This window comes from Fimicolochytrium jonesii (genome assembly GCF_025526975.1).
Source record: "Fimicolochytrium jonesii strain JEL569 chromosome Unknown EV422scaffold_22, whole genome shotgun sequence".
In the NCBI taxonomy this organism is placed as follows: domain Eukaryota; kingdom Fungi; phylum Chytridiomycota; class Chytridiomycetes; order Spizellomycetales; family Powellomycetaceae; genus Fimicolochytrium; species Fimicolochytrium jonesii.
The window spans coordinates 174,927-192,019 of record NW_026515689.1 but is presented as its reverse complement, the minus strand read 5'-3'; the positions used below and the strand labels follow the sequence as shown (position 1 = coordinate 192,019).

The following is a 17,093-nucleotide window of genomic DNA, read 5'->3' as shown; positions in this document are numbered from 1 at the left end:
AGCACAAAATGTGTTGTTATGTATATTCCCCGTGTCATAGGAAAGCGAGTACGAGAATATTCGTCGTTCTCGAAGGAGTTGTCGACTCCGCATAATGCTTCCACTTGCATCCTATGGCGATGGCGTCAGAAACTTGCGATTTGCCAAAGCACAATGTTTCTAGCTTCTAAGTTCTGAGTCCTCTGACGTTCCGAGCGCGTTCTGGATGACCCCCATTGAAAGGCAAACGGAAAAGCAGTCTATTGGATTGAGTTTGCCAGAGCAAACTCGAAAAATGATATGATACAAAGTGGTACGTAGAGCAAAGCCCCAACGAGGCCAAAACCAGCGAAGAAAAAAGGATACCATACTGTGTTCAAAACACAATATTCACAAAAGCAGCAAGGGTAGCGTAAAGCCACCATACGATACACAATATGGAACCCCATCCTCGCTTGCAAGTTTCAAATGCGGATCCTCTTCTTGGGCCCCCTGATCTCCGGCGAGCTAACGAACCCGGTTTCCGACTCGTCCCCATTCGTGTTCTCCTTATCGCCTGAACTTCCCGTATCCACGCCTGCCGCGCCGCGACGGTTCCGCGGTGGAGGTGTTTGCGTGTCGCTGCGTGTCCGTTTGGCGGGTACGCGTGCTGCAGCGACTGGACGGAATGCGCGGTTCTCGGTCTGCTTCCCGTCGGTGGTGGGGTCTGCGGAATCTTCGTCTGAGATGTCGTCATCGGATGGTGGTGGGGGTGGAGGTTTTTTCGCTTTCGGTCCGGCGGCCTTTCCAGTCTTCACAGGCTTGGCTTTCGGCGTCGGCTCATCATCCTCCTCCTCCTCATCGTCGATATCATCCTGAACGTGTACCGACGAGAGACGGCTTCCGACCGACCGGGCAGAGTTGGGATTGTGTCGATGCTTATACGTCGACAAAGGCGTTGACATGGCGTTCGGCATCCCTTTGAAAATATCCGATGTGTCCAACGTTACATCCAACCCTCCCGCCAACGCGCCGCCTCCATCTGCAGGCTCGGACCCGGAGGCCTCGAGCACTTCTTCCTCCTCCGCTTCCTCGTCCTCCGCTTCCCTGTAGTTCTTCTTGGCACTCACAGAGGCCCGTGCAGAACGACGTTGTGGAGCTCTTGCCGGTGTACCCGCGTCGTCTTCGTCGTCTTCTTCATTGTCTTTTTGTTTGGTCAGTTTCTTGGCGGAGGGTCGGCCACGTTTGGCCTTCTTATTTGGGCGTGTGCCTGTTTCGGTGTCTTCATCGTCCTGCGCAGCTTGCTTGACAGTTTTCTTCTTCGCGGCGGGTCGGCCACGTTTGCCTTTTGCCTTTCGCGCTGGGGAGTTGTCTATAGCGGACCAGGCGAAAATCAGCCTTCCACTCGGCGCCAAAGGCCTTTGCAAACGAGAACTCACCTCTACTCGCAACAACCTTGGCTTTGCGACCTCGCCGGCGCACAGTGGAGTCACCTTTTTCCAAGGCCTTCACAAACGTCCAGTACCCAGCCCATTCCTTATCCGTCTCAACAGGTTTGAACCCTTTCTCCAGGAGGCTGGACGAGATATGACCGACGCTGTGAAAGTTCAAAACCATGCTCATTAGTAACCGACACAGAAGAGGGAAACAAATGGAAACGGAAAAGATCAACTTACACATCCTCAACATTATCAATAGTCTCCTCATCCTTATCCGCCTTCGGCCGCTTCAACATCCCCAACTCGAGCACAATCTGCTGCACAGCCCCCCCAATGGCGCCCCAAACCTTCCACGCCTCATTAACCTTTCCCAACTCTGCCCTAACATCCCTTGGCCTCACAAAGTCCATGTCGTCCCTTTCGACGCCTTCATGGACAACACCCCATTCCTGCACGCGGAGAATCATTTCGTCGCCGCCGCGTTTGAGAAGGCCCAGGAGGGTCTCGACTACGATGCCATGGGTGGTTTTGAGATCGGCGGTGCTTTTGACGGTGGAGAGCCAGGTTTTGAGGTGCGTGATGAGGACTTTGGCGAGGGTGAGGGCGTTGTCGGGTGTAGCGACGATCGAGCGGAGGTAGAGATCCGTCGCCTATGCGGCGAGAGATTGGATCAGCACACTGTTCAACCACTTCTTGAACGAAGCAAAAACGTACCTGAACAAGCCCGTCGAAAACAACATCAGCCATACCCCTAACAGTCGCCCTAAACTTCTTCAACCTCCCCTGCTTCGACTCCTCCCCCTTCTCCAAAACCTCCCCCACAGCATCTGCCATCTGATCCACCAACAAATGCTTCAAGCACACATCAGTCACCCCATTCCAAAGCGTCCCAAACGGCTGCATGGCCGCCAACTGCGCGTCCGAATCTTCCAGGCCATAGTACTTGCAGAGCACCACTGCATGCTGCGGGTCATACGAGCCCATCAACAGCAGCTCCGACAACGCAGCGGCGAATCGGGACATTTCAAAACGGGCGGTTTCCTTCTGCACCTCGTTGAGGACCGGAAACCCTGCCTCCTTTGCGTTCACGTCGTTGAGGTACAAAGCACGCGCATCCCTGCACAACGCATCCGCAACACCGCCAATCAACGCGACCGAAGCGGCTTGAACGTCGTCCGGGGGTAGTTTACGGATCTGCGGGAAGGCAAACGCGGCGTCGCCGTTCACCATGCGGTACATGTAGGTGAGGACCTGGAACGCGGTTAAGCGGACGCCGATGCTGAAGTTGATCATTTCCTCACTGCCGGCGACGATGGCTTCCGCGAGCGGGAGGAGTTTGCTGCTTTTCTCTTCGTGGCCGCAGAGGAGATCCTTTGCCAGGCCGGGCTCGACGGGTGGAATAGCTTTATCCGTTTCCTCCTGGTCTCCATCCTCATCCGTGGCAGCGACAGCTTTGCTGAACGCCTCCCGCAACTCCCACCCAACATCGTAGCACATGACATTGAGAGCGGTTTCAAGGATATCGTCCAAAACCAGGTTAAGATTCTCCCCATCCTCCGCGGTCTTATCCACCATCGGCTGCTTGGTCGCAGCAGCCAGGCAGACGTTGAGCACAGCATGCAGCAAGTCAAACAGACCCCGCCATTCCGAATCGTTCTTGGCTTCAAACAACTTCGTCATGCCGCCTAGCCCCATCACTTTCGAGAGCTGGGAAGCGCGGCGGAGGGAGTTGCGGAGGGAGTAGAGAGTGTCCATGCCGACCTCGACCTGGTCGCTCATGGCGGTTTCAAGGGTCCGGAGGGCCTCGGCGAGTTGGTTGTTGATGACGTCTTCTGCCAGCTCTTCGACCTTCTGTGTAGCAGAGTTGCGGACGCTAGCGGCAGCCGCGTCATCGGTTCCGTTTTGCAGGACGCTGCTGCCGTTCGTGTCCAGTCCATCCCCGCTACCTTCACCGGAAAGATGTCGGAGGGTCTGCGCGCATTCGGTCAGGACTTCCCTGCTGAACTGCTTCATGAACAACTTCTTGACGCTATCAAACATGCTGTCGTACGCCTACAGAACCAAAACGCACGTGTCAGCCACTCCGCCTAACCAAGCCAGCCGACTTGCGGGTCAACATACCTTTAGCATCCGCATCTCAAGGTACAATCCCACATCCACATGTCGCACCAGGATCGCAATCTCAGCAGCCCGCTTCTGCCCGCCACTCGTGTAATCAAACCCATACTTGTTTATCATATTGGGCAAATGCTTGATTAACCCGCGGCTGACTTCACTCCTCGAGTCCTCTTTGTCCCCGGCTGCCTTCTTCTTCGTCCCGGTAGCGGCTTCGTCGGCATGGATTTGGAGGAATCGCGAAATGACGGCGTTGATGAGGTACACGAGACACGTCTCCTCGTTATCGGTGAGCTGCAATGGGTGTTGCGTTGAATCCAAGTTCTGTGATTGCGTATCGCCAGTGCCTTTGGTGAGATCGTGAGAAAGGTATTCGCACATCCCCTGCCAATCCTGCACCACGTCAATATGGTTCCACAGAGCCGCAACGGCCGCTTCCACTTTCTTATACCCGATAGCGTCGGGTCCAGCGGCGCTGCCGGTGTCGTCCTTGCAGACCCATTGAAGGAACCCTTTCAGGTCTGCTAGCCGCTGGGCTCGCTCTTCCAATTCCTCCTCAGTCAAGTCATCGTCGTCGCCCTCCTGGCTCATTAGCTGCTGGGATTCCGTGGCATAAACTAAGCTCTGTGACTGGGTCTGCGTTGCTGAAGCGGCACCCGGCGATTGCTGTTTTTGGACTTCCTTCTCATTTTCCGCCAGCATCTCCCCAAACTCGACAAACATGCTGCAAAGCGCTTTGATCTCGACCCATTTGTCCTGCGCGCCGATAGGCACGGCATTGTCCCCCAGAGTCCGCAGCTCATCTTTCTTGGCCTGCAAGTACTCCTCAGTGTAAATCTCTTGAACCAGCTTTGACAATCCAACGCGGATCTTGGCATCTTCGTCGAATATCAAGGGCATCAGGGAACGGGTGTCGTCGTCTTCCAAGAATCCGGACTGGGAGATGAACGTGACGCAATGCACCGCTTGAGAGCGCACTTGTAGATCGGCTTCGCGGATGGCCATTTGCATGATTCTGGGCTTGAAGCGTTCGGTGAACTCGCGGAGACCCGAGACCATGGATTCCACTGCGTAGAGTCGGGATAGGGAGCTCAGCGCCTCGAGGCGTACTTGCCCATTCTACAGCCGTCTCTTGGTCAGGCATTGCCATTTCCACCATATGCCACTATTTTACCCACCTTGTCTGACAACATCCAGCCAAGATAACGGAGGTACTGAGGGCTCAGATACGTTTCTGGCAAGTGCAATATCCAGGAGCCAAGTTCTCGGATGCATTCCATCCGAATAATCGCTTCGCTGTCCCTATATCTGTGCACAAACACACTACAGGACGAAGGATATGAATGTGAACTTGAGTGATTTTCAAACTTCCGTTCTTGACAGCTCCCTCGCACCTGTCGAAAAGATCGTCCATGAAGGTCTCCACCTTCACTTTCTTGTCGTGCAGCGTCTGCACCCTGCCATCCAATTGCTGTTGCTTCGGGGTAACCCTCGATTTCGCGGTCTTTGTCTCCGCAGCCAACTGTCTTTTCGCTACCGTCAACTCGTCCAGTATCTGCTTCCCGATGTCGCACAAGCCCGTCAGTAACACTAAGGCGGTGGCAGTCGCCGTGTGTCGGAATGGTCTGAACACCGACGAGCTCATGGCAACTAGCCATACGACGACCGTCTCGAAGCACCATCCATCGTCTCCAAACAAAAAGTTGTGCTTCAGCCGGCTTATCCATTTGGACCAGAAGTCGCCAAAATGCTTGCGGAACTTGTTCCCTCCCCGTCCACGTCCTTTCGCCACAATCGGATATTCGGAATGTGGTTGCTGTGAAGTGATTCACGTTGAGTGAGAGACAGCATACGCCTGAAAGCCGCTCGCTCACAATAACTCACAGCCTCGATTTGCTCCTGCAACTCCGTAAGCCGCTCGGTAATGCTATCCTGGTCCTCGAAAACCGATGCATCTACGCGTCCAGAGCATCCACATGACTGCAAACGGACACGTATTTAGCAATCGCTCAACAGTAGCTAAAGCGAACCTTCATCACACTTACCTCGATCAAGAAATTGATCAATTCAACCATTGCCGTTACTTTATTCTCGTTGTAGTCAGCGATCCAATCTGATATCTGCGCCTCAATGGCATCCTCATGATTCGAGACAATGTCGAAAAGCGAGCCCTCGGGTGGAACGGCCGTTGTTTTCTTTTTGGACACTCTAGGTTTCTTAGGCTTTGGCGTGTTTGCACGGGTGGCTGCATTGCTTTTGGTGTTGCGAGACTTGGATGTTGGCTTTGCGACCTCATCGTCACTCGAGTCTACAATATCGTCTTCGGAAACTTCCACTTCGGAGAGGCCTGAATCGCTTCCAGAGAGTGATAGAGAGGAGCCTCCGTTTTCTGCGTTTGTAACCTTCTTCGGAACTGCAGCTACAAAACACTCCATTGAGGTTTTCAAGCGGGTACCGATCGCCAGAAGCAGCTTTACACACACACCTTTAACTGCTGGTTTTGGAGCCGGGCTCCCGAGTGAGGCGCCTGACGATAAGCTCTTACTCACGCGAGCTCTCACAGACCGCCTGGGGCCAGTCGGTGTAATCTCTTCGTGTCCATTGTCCACCTGAGCGTCCAGTGAAGGTTCATGCGTAGCGTCCGACTCGACGGTCGAGCTGGACTCAATACGGTTCTTTACCACTGCGGCCTTCCTGGGCATTGCGGGCAACTAGAGGATACCGAATAGTGCGTGCCGGCCCGTTTTTTCCGATCTGTGCAGTACGTGTGGGGTTGCTTAATTCTGAGGAGCTGTTTCTGCTGAGCTTTCTGACGAGCTTCGGACAATGAGTCGCCTTATGATGGCGGCGCGACGCAACTGCTAAATGAATGGAGTGCACAGCCACCCAAAGTTCTTTCACATCAGGGAGGGAGGAAAAGACATACGAGGGTTTTTTAAACCGAGTTGAATCAAATGCATATCACGTGGCTTCCACCCAGCTGTGAGTGCCTGGTGGCTTGGCTCTTATACGTCTCCTATGTAGCGAGAAACCGCCTCTCGCAGGCAAGGTGCCCCAACCAACACCCTTTCTTTTCTTCGCCAGATTGGTTCCCCACGCACAACAACAAAACAACAACAATACTGCCGTGGTCAAACGCTCGCTCCGCCCACCACAACTCACCGTCGCTAACTCTTTACGAACGTTCACCATCCGGTCTTTAGATTGCTCACTATTAGCAACCCTATCCTCAACAAACGCAAGCCGGCATCTCGCTCACCAACACATCTTACGTGCAGATCACTCGCGCCGTGGGCATCCACAAACACCTACTCTACCATACTGCCTCGAGTCTGGCGCTGAAGCCACGTCAATACACAGCAGCAACCACACGTTCCAGTATCCGGCGATCACTTCCGACTCGCCGCGAATCTCAGTGGGCTTGTAAATTCCGTTCCAATTGAACCTGGTGTAAATATATATCACCCGCGTCAAGAATACCTCAGTCGCCAACCTCACCCTATCTGTCTGGTCATATTAGACTGGCTAAGTTTTTGGTAAAGGAGAGCGCCTTACGTCGCGCACACCTATACTCGTAGTCGTTTGTCTTCGAAAAAACGGATACCCAACCTCGCGTGTCCCACCCCGGCAGTTGTCACCAACATCGCTGCATCCTACACTTTTGGAAACGAAGTCACATCGCTTTCTGTAGAAGACGATTGACGCAGCTACAAGTCAATCTTCCTCCTCTTGTCCCTTAACATCTCGCACGAGGCAAATATCTCTCCGTCACCCGACCTCAAATCGCATCCATCATCATCACAATGTCTGCTAATGGACTTGCCATGCAATTGCAAAATACGCATATTAGGTACTACATGAGCAGCGGTTGCTAGGAGTAGGGATTTGAGTCTGTGTCTAAATGCTTCACTCCCAGCTCAAACAACAACAACGAGTGGAAAAAGAACCTGAAGGCACCTCCCAAGGACACCCGGCCGCAAACGGAAGATGTCACCGCCACCAAAGGAAACGACTTTGAGGACTACTTCCTCAAGCGAGAGTTGTTGATGGGAATCTTCGAGGCCGGTTTTGAAAAGCCATCTCCCATCCAAGAAGAGTCGATTCCAATTGCTCTCGCTGGACGAGACATTCTTGCCAGAGCGAAGAACGGCACGGGGAAAACCGCTGCTTTTACCATCCCTATGCTCGAGAAGATCAATGTTTCCAAGAATCGCATCCAAGGTAAGAGACTGGTTCGCTATTGCGTTTGGTGCTTGTTGCAGCACGCGTTGACATCCGATGACCAACCCTATTCTTGAAACAGCCCTTGTCCTCACCCCCACCAGAGAGTTGGCTCTGCAAACATCACAAGTGTGTCGCACTCTCGGCAAGCACCTTGGTGTCCAGGTCATGGTGACAACCGGAGGCACAACTCTCAAAGATGACATTCTACGTCTGGGCCAGCAAGGTTCGTGTCCCACATATGCATGTCGCCGTTGTGCATGAATGATACTGATCCAGCATTCCTCATTTATTCTCCAGTCCACATCCTTGTCGCGACGCCAGGACGTGTTCTCGACCTCGCGAGCAAAGGTGTCGCAGACCTGAGCGACTGTACCCTTTTTATCATGGACGAAGCCGACAAGCTTTTGTCCCCGGAATTCCAGCCCATCATCGAGCAACTTATCGGCTTCTGCAAACCTGGCCGTCAGATCCTCCTCTATTCCGCAACATTCCCAATGATCGTCAAGGCCTTCAAGGACAAGTTCTTGAACAAGCCGTACGAGATCAATCTTATGGACGACCTGACCCTCCGGGGTGTTACGCAGTACTATGCGTATGTTGAGGAGCGACAGAAGGTCCACTGTCTCAACACCCTCTTCTCCAAGGTACATCCGAATATGTTGATGTCTAAGAGTTGCATCGTTTGATACTCACACCCTGCAAAACAGCTACAAATCAATCAATCCATCATCTTCTGCAACTCGACCAGCCGAGTCGAGCTACTAGCCAAGAAGATCACCGAACTCGGCTACTCCTGCTTCTACATCCACGCCAAAATGCTGCAATCCCACCGTAACCGAGTCTTCCACGACTTCCGCAACGGTAAGACCCGTCACCTGGTCTGCTCCGACCTGCTCACTCGCGGTATCGACATCCAGGCCGTGAACGTCGTCATCAACTTTGACTTCCCAAAGACAGCTGAGACGTACTTGCACCGTATCGGTCGTTCGGGACGGTTCGGACACCTCGGGCTCGCTATCAACCTGATCACTTACGAGGATCGATTCAACTTGTACCGAATTGAACAGGAGCTTGGAACGGAGATTGCACCCATACCGCCCGTCATTGACAAGTCGCTGTACGTGGCGCCTTGATTGAGGGGTGTGGGCGTAGTGGTAGGGCATTGCATGACGAGGAGCAGGTTGGTGGAATGGACGTAGAACAAGAGAAGCAACAAAACAGCTGAGGAAACAAAACCCGTGTGTGCTCTGCGCGTTGTTACATTGAACGCGCCACACGTTAAAAACATGAATGGAATGAATCGGGAAGAAAGAGTGGGCATCAAAGGCAGAGAGAGGTTAGTGAAGAGCAAAGGGTTCTTCTGTTGGCTGTTCTGTACCGCACGCTTCATGTGACAAGGAGAGGAACTTTGCTTCCCACGATGACGTGGCGGACGCAGAACGAGTGGAGCGCTGAACCTCTATAGTCTGAAGAGATGTAAAGTTTGCCTTGCATGGAACAGCTGTGGCAGAGCTGTTTTGCGTAGGGGAGGGATGGAGATGGTCTCTCATTTTTTGTGTACACTTTACATACGAAGTTACGACCGTCTATATCTCTCATCCATGTGTTGCATATTGTGTAGTGTATGAGTGGGGCCGTTTCTTCTCCGGCGAAGAGCGGAAACAAGGGAAGAGGGCGAGTTCCCGCACCGCTTGACCCAGTCTAGGCACTGCTCGTCGCTGTTCCTAACAGCCACATAACATGGGGTGACTCACAATAACGCATGTGGCTTAGTGGTGAACCGCGCGCGCTGCCCGGCCTCCATCACCACAATACGCCCGGCATAACGTCTTAGAAAGCCCTCTCGCAAAACCGCGGCATAATCAGCATCTATAGACAAGATGGTACGAACAAAACGACGGTACACCGAGAACAGCGTCGAGGAGTGAGGGGTTATGGATGGGACGACGGCAGAGGGGACGGATGGATGGGGTGGATGGATGGATGGATTGAAGGGAGGGAGGGTGTGGGAATGTGAGAAGGAGGGGGGGATGACCATGCTCGATGACAAACGACGAAGGGGAGGGACGAAGGGGACCGGCAGAGGGACGACACTGCGCTACGGCTCGTTTTGGTGGGCTGTGTTTGGGGAATGGAATCGGCATTTCGTCCACACTGGGAGGACGGTTTATCGGCATGGCGGTACCTTCGGCTTGGATAACTAGGGCAGGCCTGAGGGACACCCCAGCGGAGCAGCAGCAACAGCCGTACTGGGCTTGGGCAGAGCGCAACCCATGCAGGACAAATTCGCTGACTCCCATTTCCCACCAAATTGCAGGCCGACAGCGTCACGATCCGTACCCGCAAGTTCTTGACGAACCCGCTCCTGCAGCGTAAGCAGATGCTCGTGGACGTCCTCCACCCGGGCCGCGCTAACGTCAGCAAGAAGGAGCTTCGCGAGAAGCTTGCCAAGCTGTACAAGGCTGAGCAGGAGGTTAGCATTTTGGAAATGGAATTGCATAACTCGAGGATTGGGGGTGTTGACTATGATGATTATTTCTCTTGTAGAGCATCTTCGTCTTCGGTTTCCGCACCCAGTTCGGTGGAGGCAAGTCGACTGGTTTCGCCCTCATCTACAACTCCTTGGACGCCGCCAAGAAGTTCGAGCCCAAGCACAGGCTTGCGCGGGTATGTACCACCCGCTTTCGGAATGGCCAGCGGCACGATAGACGGGGCGAGAGTGGGGATTTGCAGACGAGATTGGCTGCTGACGGTTTTTGGTGGGGTCATTGTAGGACGGTCTTGCCGAGACGCAGAAGACTGCTCGCAAGCAAAGGAAGGAGCGCAAGAACAGGGCAAAGAAGTTCCGTGGAACCAAGAAGGCCAAGGTTGCGGCCTCCAAGTAAGGTACGTCTCGATATCCAACCCACTTCTTGACCTCTGATTTCCCCTAGAGGTCACTTGTCTTTCCTTACTCACTTCCCTCTCCTTCACAGCTATTCACTTGGTCCTCAACTTCAATACCTGTCATGTCACGGTGGGAGGGCTCCGGAAAGAACGCTCGGTGTGGGGTGGTGGTGGTGGTTTCGATGGATGGAGGACCTCGGTCTCGGCATCTGCTCTTCTTTCCATCGTGAGCGCACGACGCATCAATTCAACAAACGGGATGGTCGCCCTTTTTTCCTTGTACACAGTTTCTTTCCATCAAATTATTATTTGACACATTGCTGTGTGAGGCGATGCGGGGATTGTGGCATTTGGTGTGGAGTGGGGATGGGGAGGGGAGGGACTGCTGGTCGTGATTGGGATGCAGCGGACTGTCGGTCGTGGTCGTTTTGGGAAAGCCTGGAAAGGGAGTCAACCGCATTCGACATCGTTGTCGTGGTCGCGTGTAGCCAAGGATGCTTGCCAGATTGGCATGGGGATTGGGGGTGCCGGAATTGCTGCCGCTTCTTCCACATCTACGTGTCCCGGTGGACAATCCAGGATCACTCTCCGTCCCTCCCTCTTGCAAAGGCGATCACAGCCCGAAAACCATTCAAGTTCGCCCACAATGGTGCGTCAAGAGACATGTACATCTGATAAATCCTTCAAATCGCCTCAGCTATTTACATGGTGGGGAAAGCGACCGAAGGGACGCTACGGTTAAGATTCGTTCTCATCCGAAATACTCCATCACGGAAGTTGTAGGGGACCGCTTTGTGAGATCCACCCTTTTGTTCTTCGCCGATGGTGATGAATGTGGGTTTTGGGTGCAATTGCGCCGTATGGTTCGCGATGCATACGTCTAGCGTCTCTTGTCGGCGAGGCTGAACCACGTTGCCGCGCCCTGTAGTTGAAAGGAAACAAAACGGAATTGTAAGTAAATACTCCTCCTGCCCTCATACGGCACACCATCCCACACCCTCCCTACAAACCCGCGCTCAGAAAAACCTACCACAGCCAAAACCCCTCCACCCAAAATCGCATACCCCACACTGAAAGCCCTCGCACTCTCCCTCCTCACATCCCGCCGAATCTCATCCTTCTCCTCCTCAGACATGTTCGCCATCGGGTCCTTCTCCTTGCTGTAGATCCAGGACTCGTCTTGTGGTTTGTCGGCGGGGGGTGGGGGGGTCGGTTTGGGTGGGGTGGGCGTTACGGCGGCGAGCAGGGGGCGCGTGGTGGAGAGATGGCGGAGGGGGATTGTAACGGGGCGGAGGAGAAGGCGGGACATGGTAAGGGTGGATGGAGTGTGGGGTGGTGGTGGGTTCTATGGGGACGAATGTGTATGTAAGGTGAGACTAGATTGGCTCTGCGTTGGGTGGAGTTGGAGTGCGTCGTTTTGACGTTTGCTGGGTTTTTATACTTGAGCGACGCGGATTGGAAGTGGACTGGACATGACGTAAGTAGTACTCACTGCTGGACCGGAATGGGTAACTCGTGCTAAATGTGGTAAGCCCACCTCAAGAATAAGACTTTTTACAGCCAAAGTGAACCATTTGATTAACAAACCTAACCCCTTTGCCTTCGGTGAGTCGGCCTTACTACCACGCTCCGCCCGGTAACTGTCTAACTAGTCTGACCCTAACCCGAGTTACTCACATTTAGCACGAGTTACCCACTTCTAGCCATCCCCCTGCTCGACCACTCTGATGAGGCCTTACGTTGAAGTCTGAAGCTTGCACCCCCAGATGGGAAAATTCATGCCGGGCCTACCTATCCCCAATTCTGTCCGGTAACACCTTTACGGAACGATGCATGCAGAATGGGGGTTAGGGATACACGGAGGGCGACACTCTAGAAGGACGACGGAGCTTCCATCCGCGTCGGGCAAGAGGGCCCGCTAGCAGTGATAGAATGGTTACCCCCCGGATGACACAGAAAACGACACGTTTTCCAAGATGTCCATCATTTTGGTCAAAGCTCAAGTGTCCCTTCCAAAGCTGTCCGTGCCGTCGCTTGCTTCAATAACCGCTTTCCCTCCGAATGCAAGGTCAATACCATCCGCCATATCCCTTCCGGGCTCCAAAGACAAATGATCTGTATATCCAGCGCGGCTGCAGATTACCCAGAGCGTCCCTCGTGGGCAGATTACCTAGATCGCCCCTCGTGGGCAAAATTGGAGATGATGGATTCGTGTGTGTTTGTTGATTACTACCGCACAAAAAGTAACATATACAATAAGGGCAAGTCGCTCGTCCGTTTTCCCAGTTTTTACTTGAGGGGAACGAAACTGGTTGAAAGAAAGAAGGAAGGGAACGAGATGAGTATCAAGTATTAGAAGTGGCATCTGGAATAAAAAAATACATACCGAGAACTGTGGGTAGCACCAATACCAGGACGACCGTGCTTGACGGGCTTGTATGAGATAGAGAACTCGCCGAGGTAGTGTCCAATCATCTCGGGCTTGATCTCAACCTGGTTGAAGGTCTTTCCGTTGTAGACACCAACGACGGAGCCAATCATCTCGGGGACAATGATCATGTCACGGAGGTGGGTCTTGACAACGTCGGGCTTCTCGCCGGCGGGGGCTTCCTTCTTGGCCTTGCGGAGCTTCTTGATCAAGCCCATAGGCTTGCGCTTAAGACCGCGCTGGAACCTTCTGCGAGCACGGGCATGGACGATGTCCATAAGCTATGCGAAACGATAGAACATTAGCACTTCAGCTTCTGCGAAATCTCCCCTGCCATCCCGAAACTTTCTGAAATTGGCAATTCGTAACGTACCTGCTCGCTGGAGAGGTCGAGAAGCTGGTCGAGGTCAACGCCCCTGAAGGTGAACTTGCGGAAAGTCCTCTTCTTCTTGATGTCCGCAGCAGACTCCTGGTCAAATTCGTCGGCCTAATTGGCACAAAGAGGGTAACTCGGATCAGAATCTCGTCCATGCATTCCCACGTTCCTCGGAGTCCACAAGTCCGCTTCCGTCGCCACCGCCTCAACGTCTAGTTCCCTCTATGACCGATCCGCTTCGTATGCCACACTTCTCTATTCCTAGCCCCGGTCGGAATGTGGAATAAAATCGCAACTTCGAATTGTGGTGATAGTGCTTCCAAGACGCTCTTAGCACTGTCTGCCGAGTCTCGCCGATGCTCCCTAAATCCCCCTCGTCGCCGTTACGTGCTGTGCCGGAAAATCGTCTGCTTCCATTCCAACCCACTTCGTCCATCAATCCACCGCTCGCACCATCCATCCATCCATCCATCCATCCATCCGTTCCGATCGCAGCATGTCGTTCGTTTCGTCCCGTGTCGAGCATACGTTCCCTCTGCGCCTGGCGGGTGTATTGTGTCGTCGTCCGAATACGTACCATCTTTGCTATACTGTTCGACGGAAAGGGTGAGAAAGCCGGGGAACGCGAGGCTGTTCCCAATGTGAGGGACCACCGGCGTCCCCCAGCGAGACTAATCGAGAGTCACGTGACTGCCCAACGAGACTAATCGCTACGTGAGCATGAACGCGACGGGGACGCGTTTGCAACTTTGCAACTTGGGATGGAGTCTCTTCATATTGGATGTGTCGGGGACTGTCGTGGGGCCGTTGCTGAACATAAATGACAACCCGTATGCGGTGGTGAGAGGTCAATGCACAAGATCGTCCCGAAGAGTGCTAGACCTGAGGTGTTTGCGGGACACCGTACGTATGTTTGGTCTCCCGGAACCACCCCAGGTCTATCGCCTTTAGCGTCCCGTAACCCCTTCGCAAGGATGCCCGTCCTCTGGTGATCTTCTTGAACTGAGAGGCGGAAATCACTTCCCGGATGCGAAGATAATGAGCTAATCGTTGATTTCGATCCTATGTTGACAGTTGTTTCGGGCCTGCTTCTTTTTCTCGGGGGGGAGGGGAGGGGGGAATCATCTTCAGCTTGTTCAGCTTGAGAGAGAAGCGGAGCTTCGACTTCAGCTTGAGAAGGGGATGATGGATATAATGTGCGTGTTATGCATAGTGCCGCAATAATGAAGTTTCATATCAACAGACTCTACTCGTCCGATATTATGCGATTCATCCGGCAATATGTAGTGCTAGGAAACGAACACCACGCTATAGAAAAATGAGCATCCTGTCCATCAAGCTTTAGACTCCGGCACCGTAAATATACCTTCGGACTTGCGCAAGAACCTGACTTGATAACCCATCAGGATCCCCTAGGAAAATTAGCCTCACGAGTTCTATCCCGAACATGTTTCCATAACGCTTCACCGGACAATTATACTGCATATGTACCTGCGCAGGTCTGAAATTCAATACACAGCAGCCTGTTCAGCAGCAGCGGGAAGCGGTTGCAATCCCCGCAAGTTTTCCCAACGCCATTCCAGTGAAGCTGAGCGTCGCGTTCGAATACGCGTCGCGCTGACATAAGCCCTTGCCGTCAGTTTCTCCGACGCGTTATCGTCCGAAAAGTATTCGGGAAAGGGTAGCTTGTCCTCCTTGCCCTCTCCTGCAGGAGATAGAATATCCATCCCTGTCGCTCTCCTGCGGAAAAGCGGTCCATTCAACACTCACGAGATCGGTACCCTTGCTACTCCCCTGTCGCTCTCCTGCAGGAACAGAGACTCCTGTCGCTCTTCTGCCAAAACATGGAGGATACGTAGAGAACTTGGTATTACGACAAGAATAGCGTCATTCTATGTCACACACCGAAGGACAGGAGGCAAAATCAAACAAAAAAAACTCCTTCGTATGTCTTTCCTGCGGCCATTCCTTCTGGTCAACATCAGTGTGCGACGATGTTAGGCTTCTCCAAATTTCTCTTCCTCTTTGCGCCGCGTTGGCCAATGAAGCAGATTACCTCCCGTGGTATCTCGGAGCTCTGACGAACGAAAGGGGAGGTAGATGAATTGAATAGTGGAGATAGATAAGATGACTACTGTAGTTCAGATTAGTCTAGGGCGTTGCGAAAAGGGCTATCTGCATCTGTGGGAGCCAAACGCCGCTAGTGTTTTGGCGCCCAGAATACGGCCAAACTATACTATACGCCGAGTAGCACTGCCATTTCGTCTTTGCCCATAGTCGACCCTTCAACGATTTCTTCCCGCAATGAAGCGGTGTCTCTACATATGCTAAGTCCGCTGCATTGTTCGCATCTATCTAGTCTATGAGCATTTCGTGAGAGATGCTGTTCGGTCTGTACGGACTCGGTAGATGCGTTCCTCCTGAGCAGTTGTTAGGAATGCGTTTCGGACGTGAATTGTGGGAGCCGATCGCCCACTCTCCCTACTGATCTTGGATGCAGTCGACGCTACTTTAATCCGTTACTCCGAGGTGCGCGCGAATTCATTCATGAATAGATATCCATTGGTCGATTCCGTACACTCGGAAGGTTTTCGGCGGCTCATTGGTGTTTCCATTGTCTCTCTTGTCGCTCTCCATCACTTGCTTCAAATTTGGGAAGGCGTGATAGTAGCCTCGCCCCGCTCCGCTCATGGACAACGTCCCATTGGTCAGCCAGAGGGCGGTCAGGTTCAACGTCGCATTGGCCAGCCAGAGGTCCGTCACGTTCGGAAAGTGGGTAGCTTTGTCGCTCACGTCGCCGAAGCTTAGGCCCATATTCGCGAGTCTCAGTTCGGTTATCTCGGGATGGTGTTTTGGGAGTTCTGGCAGAACGGCGCGGAGGACTTGCTCCCGGTAGTGCTGTGTCCCTTCTTCGAAAACGCGGGACGCCCCAAGGCGAAGAGTGTGATTCTTGAGAGCGAAGGTGTTGACAAAGTCGTCCACCGTCAAGGAGAAGTCTATCTCTTTCGCCGACAAGCACAGGTTCAAAACCTTGCACAACGGAGAAGTCACGAAGATGCCGTTACGGTTCCAATCCCACAAGGCGTGCAGTTCCAAGCGTTCCACCCACTGGGCTCGGTCTGGATGGGCACGAAGTGTTCGGTGGAATGCTTTAATGTTTTTGTGCTGACGGGATCGGGTCGAATTAAGCACCACGTTGCGATATGCTCGCTTGATGAGCGCGTCGTGCCATTTTCTACATGCGCGGGCGAGCTTGATGAGGTCGGGTTGCTGCAAGTAAGCTGCGATGTCGCATATGACCTCGAGAGAGAGTGTGGGGTCCATGGGCGGTGGGGCTCCTCCGTTCTTGCCTTGGCTGCAAAGCAGGGAAGGGATCTCGCCAAGCTCCATATATTGATATATATATGACCGGCGGCACCAGCGGCCCAGCGGCTCCCAGATCCAGCGGCACGCCGTTTAAGTTTGTGAACCCGCCGCCCTCATTCGCCGCGATTTGACAGGACCCGCAGGCGACCCGCTCAGATCACGTGAGCATGAACGCGTTTCCCACACGCTGGTTACAACCGTTAGATGCAGTTAGGGTACCGTTAGATGCGAAATAGATCGAATGTTGTGGGACTTCGACTCGGCACGCGATATAGCTGCGGGCCGGCAAGCGAGGACCCGT

At 53.3% G+C, this 17,093-nt stretch overlaps 6 protein-coding genes across 6 annotated transcripts; 2 read left to right on the top strand and 4 right to left on the bottom strand.

The window, feature by feature from the left end:
* Positions 1-202: 202 nt before the first annotated feature.
* EV422DRAFT_181064 (uncharacterized protein) lies at positions 203-6,312 on the bottom strand. The gene is made up of 10 exons (XM_053065150.1): positions 5,998-6,312; positions 5,558-5,925; positions 5,397-5,492; positions 4,907-5,328; positions 4,691-4,835; positions 3,519-4,631; positions 2,112-3,449; positions 1,635-2,047; positions 1,398-1,555; positions 203-1,330 (listed from the first exon to the last, which is right to left on the bottom strand). Exons 1-10 carry the CDS (start codon positions 6,212-6,214, stop codon positions 444-446), a joined length of 5,157 nt encoding a protein of 1,718 aa, XP_052923310.1. The 5' UTR covers positions 6,215-6,312; the 3' UTR covers positions 203-443.
* Positions 6,313-7,315: 1,003 nt separating this feature from the next.
* On the top strand, positions 7,316-9,323 carry EV422DRAFT_602318 (P-loop containing nucleoside triphosphate hydrolase protein; the record flags this gene model as incomplete). Its single annotated transcript, XM_053073717.1, has 5 exons — positions 7,316-7,362; positions 7,429-7,733; positions 7,816-7,959; positions 8,034-8,380; positions 8,444-9,323. The coding sequence occupies 5 exons, from the start codon at positions 7,316-7,318 to the stop codon at positions 8,867-8,869; spliced, it is 1,269 nt and encodes a 422-aa protein (XP_052923309.1). The 3' UTR covers positions 8,870-9,323.
* A 230-nt stretch (positions 9,324-9,553) lies between these two features.
* Positions 9,554-10,943, top strand: EV422DRAFT_538216 (40S ribosomal protein S24). The gene is made up of 5 exons (XM_053070960.1): positions 9,554-9,619; positions 10,054-10,209; positions 10,284-10,403; positions 10,511-10,622; positions 10,712-10,943. Exons 1-4 carry the CDS (start codon positions 9,617-9,619, stop codon positions 10,619-10,621), a joined length of 390 nt encoding a protein of 129 aa, XP_052923308.1. The 5' UTR covers positions 9,554-9,616; the 3' UTR covers position 10,622; positions 10,712-10,943.
* Positions 10,944-11,399: 456 nt separating this feature from the next.
* EV422DRAFT_180809 (uncharacterized protein) lies at positions 11,400-12,114 on the bottom strand. The gene is made up of 2 exons (XM_053065149.1): positions 11,653-12,114; positions 11,400-11,544 (listed from the first exon to the last, which is right to left on the bottom strand). Exons 1-2 carry the CDS (start codon positions 11,929-11,931, stop codon positions 11,503-11,505), a joined length of 321 nt encoding a protein of 106 aa, XP_052923307.1. The 5' UTR covers positions 11,932-12,114; the 3' UTR covers positions 11,400-11,502.
* Positions 12,115-12,808: 694 nt separating this feature from the next.
* On the bottom strand, positions 12,809-14,056 carry EV422DRAFT_538211 (40S ribosomal protein S15). Its single transcript, XM_053070959.1, has 4 exons — positions 14,004-14,056; positions 13,424-13,537; positions 13,009-13,331; positions 12,809-12,930 (listed from the first exon to the last, which is right to left on the bottom strand). Exons 1-4 carry the CDS (start codon positions 14,004-14,006, stop codon positions 12,912-12,914), a joined length of 459 nt encoding a protein of 152 aa, XP_052923306.1. The 5' UTR covers positions 14,007-14,056; the 3' UTR covers positions 12,809-12,911.
* Positions 14,057-15,749: 1,693 nt separating this feature from the next.
* Positions 15,750-17,003, bottom strand: EV422DRAFT_180680 (uncharacterized protein). The gene has a single exon (XM_053065148.1). The coding sequence runs from the start codon at positions 16,814-16,816 to the stop codon at positions 15,968-15,970; it is 849 nt and encodes a 282-aa protein (XP_052923305.1). The 5' UTR covers positions 16,817-17,003; the 3' UTR covers positions 15,750-15,967.
* Positions 17,004-17,093: the final 90 nt, after the last annotated feature.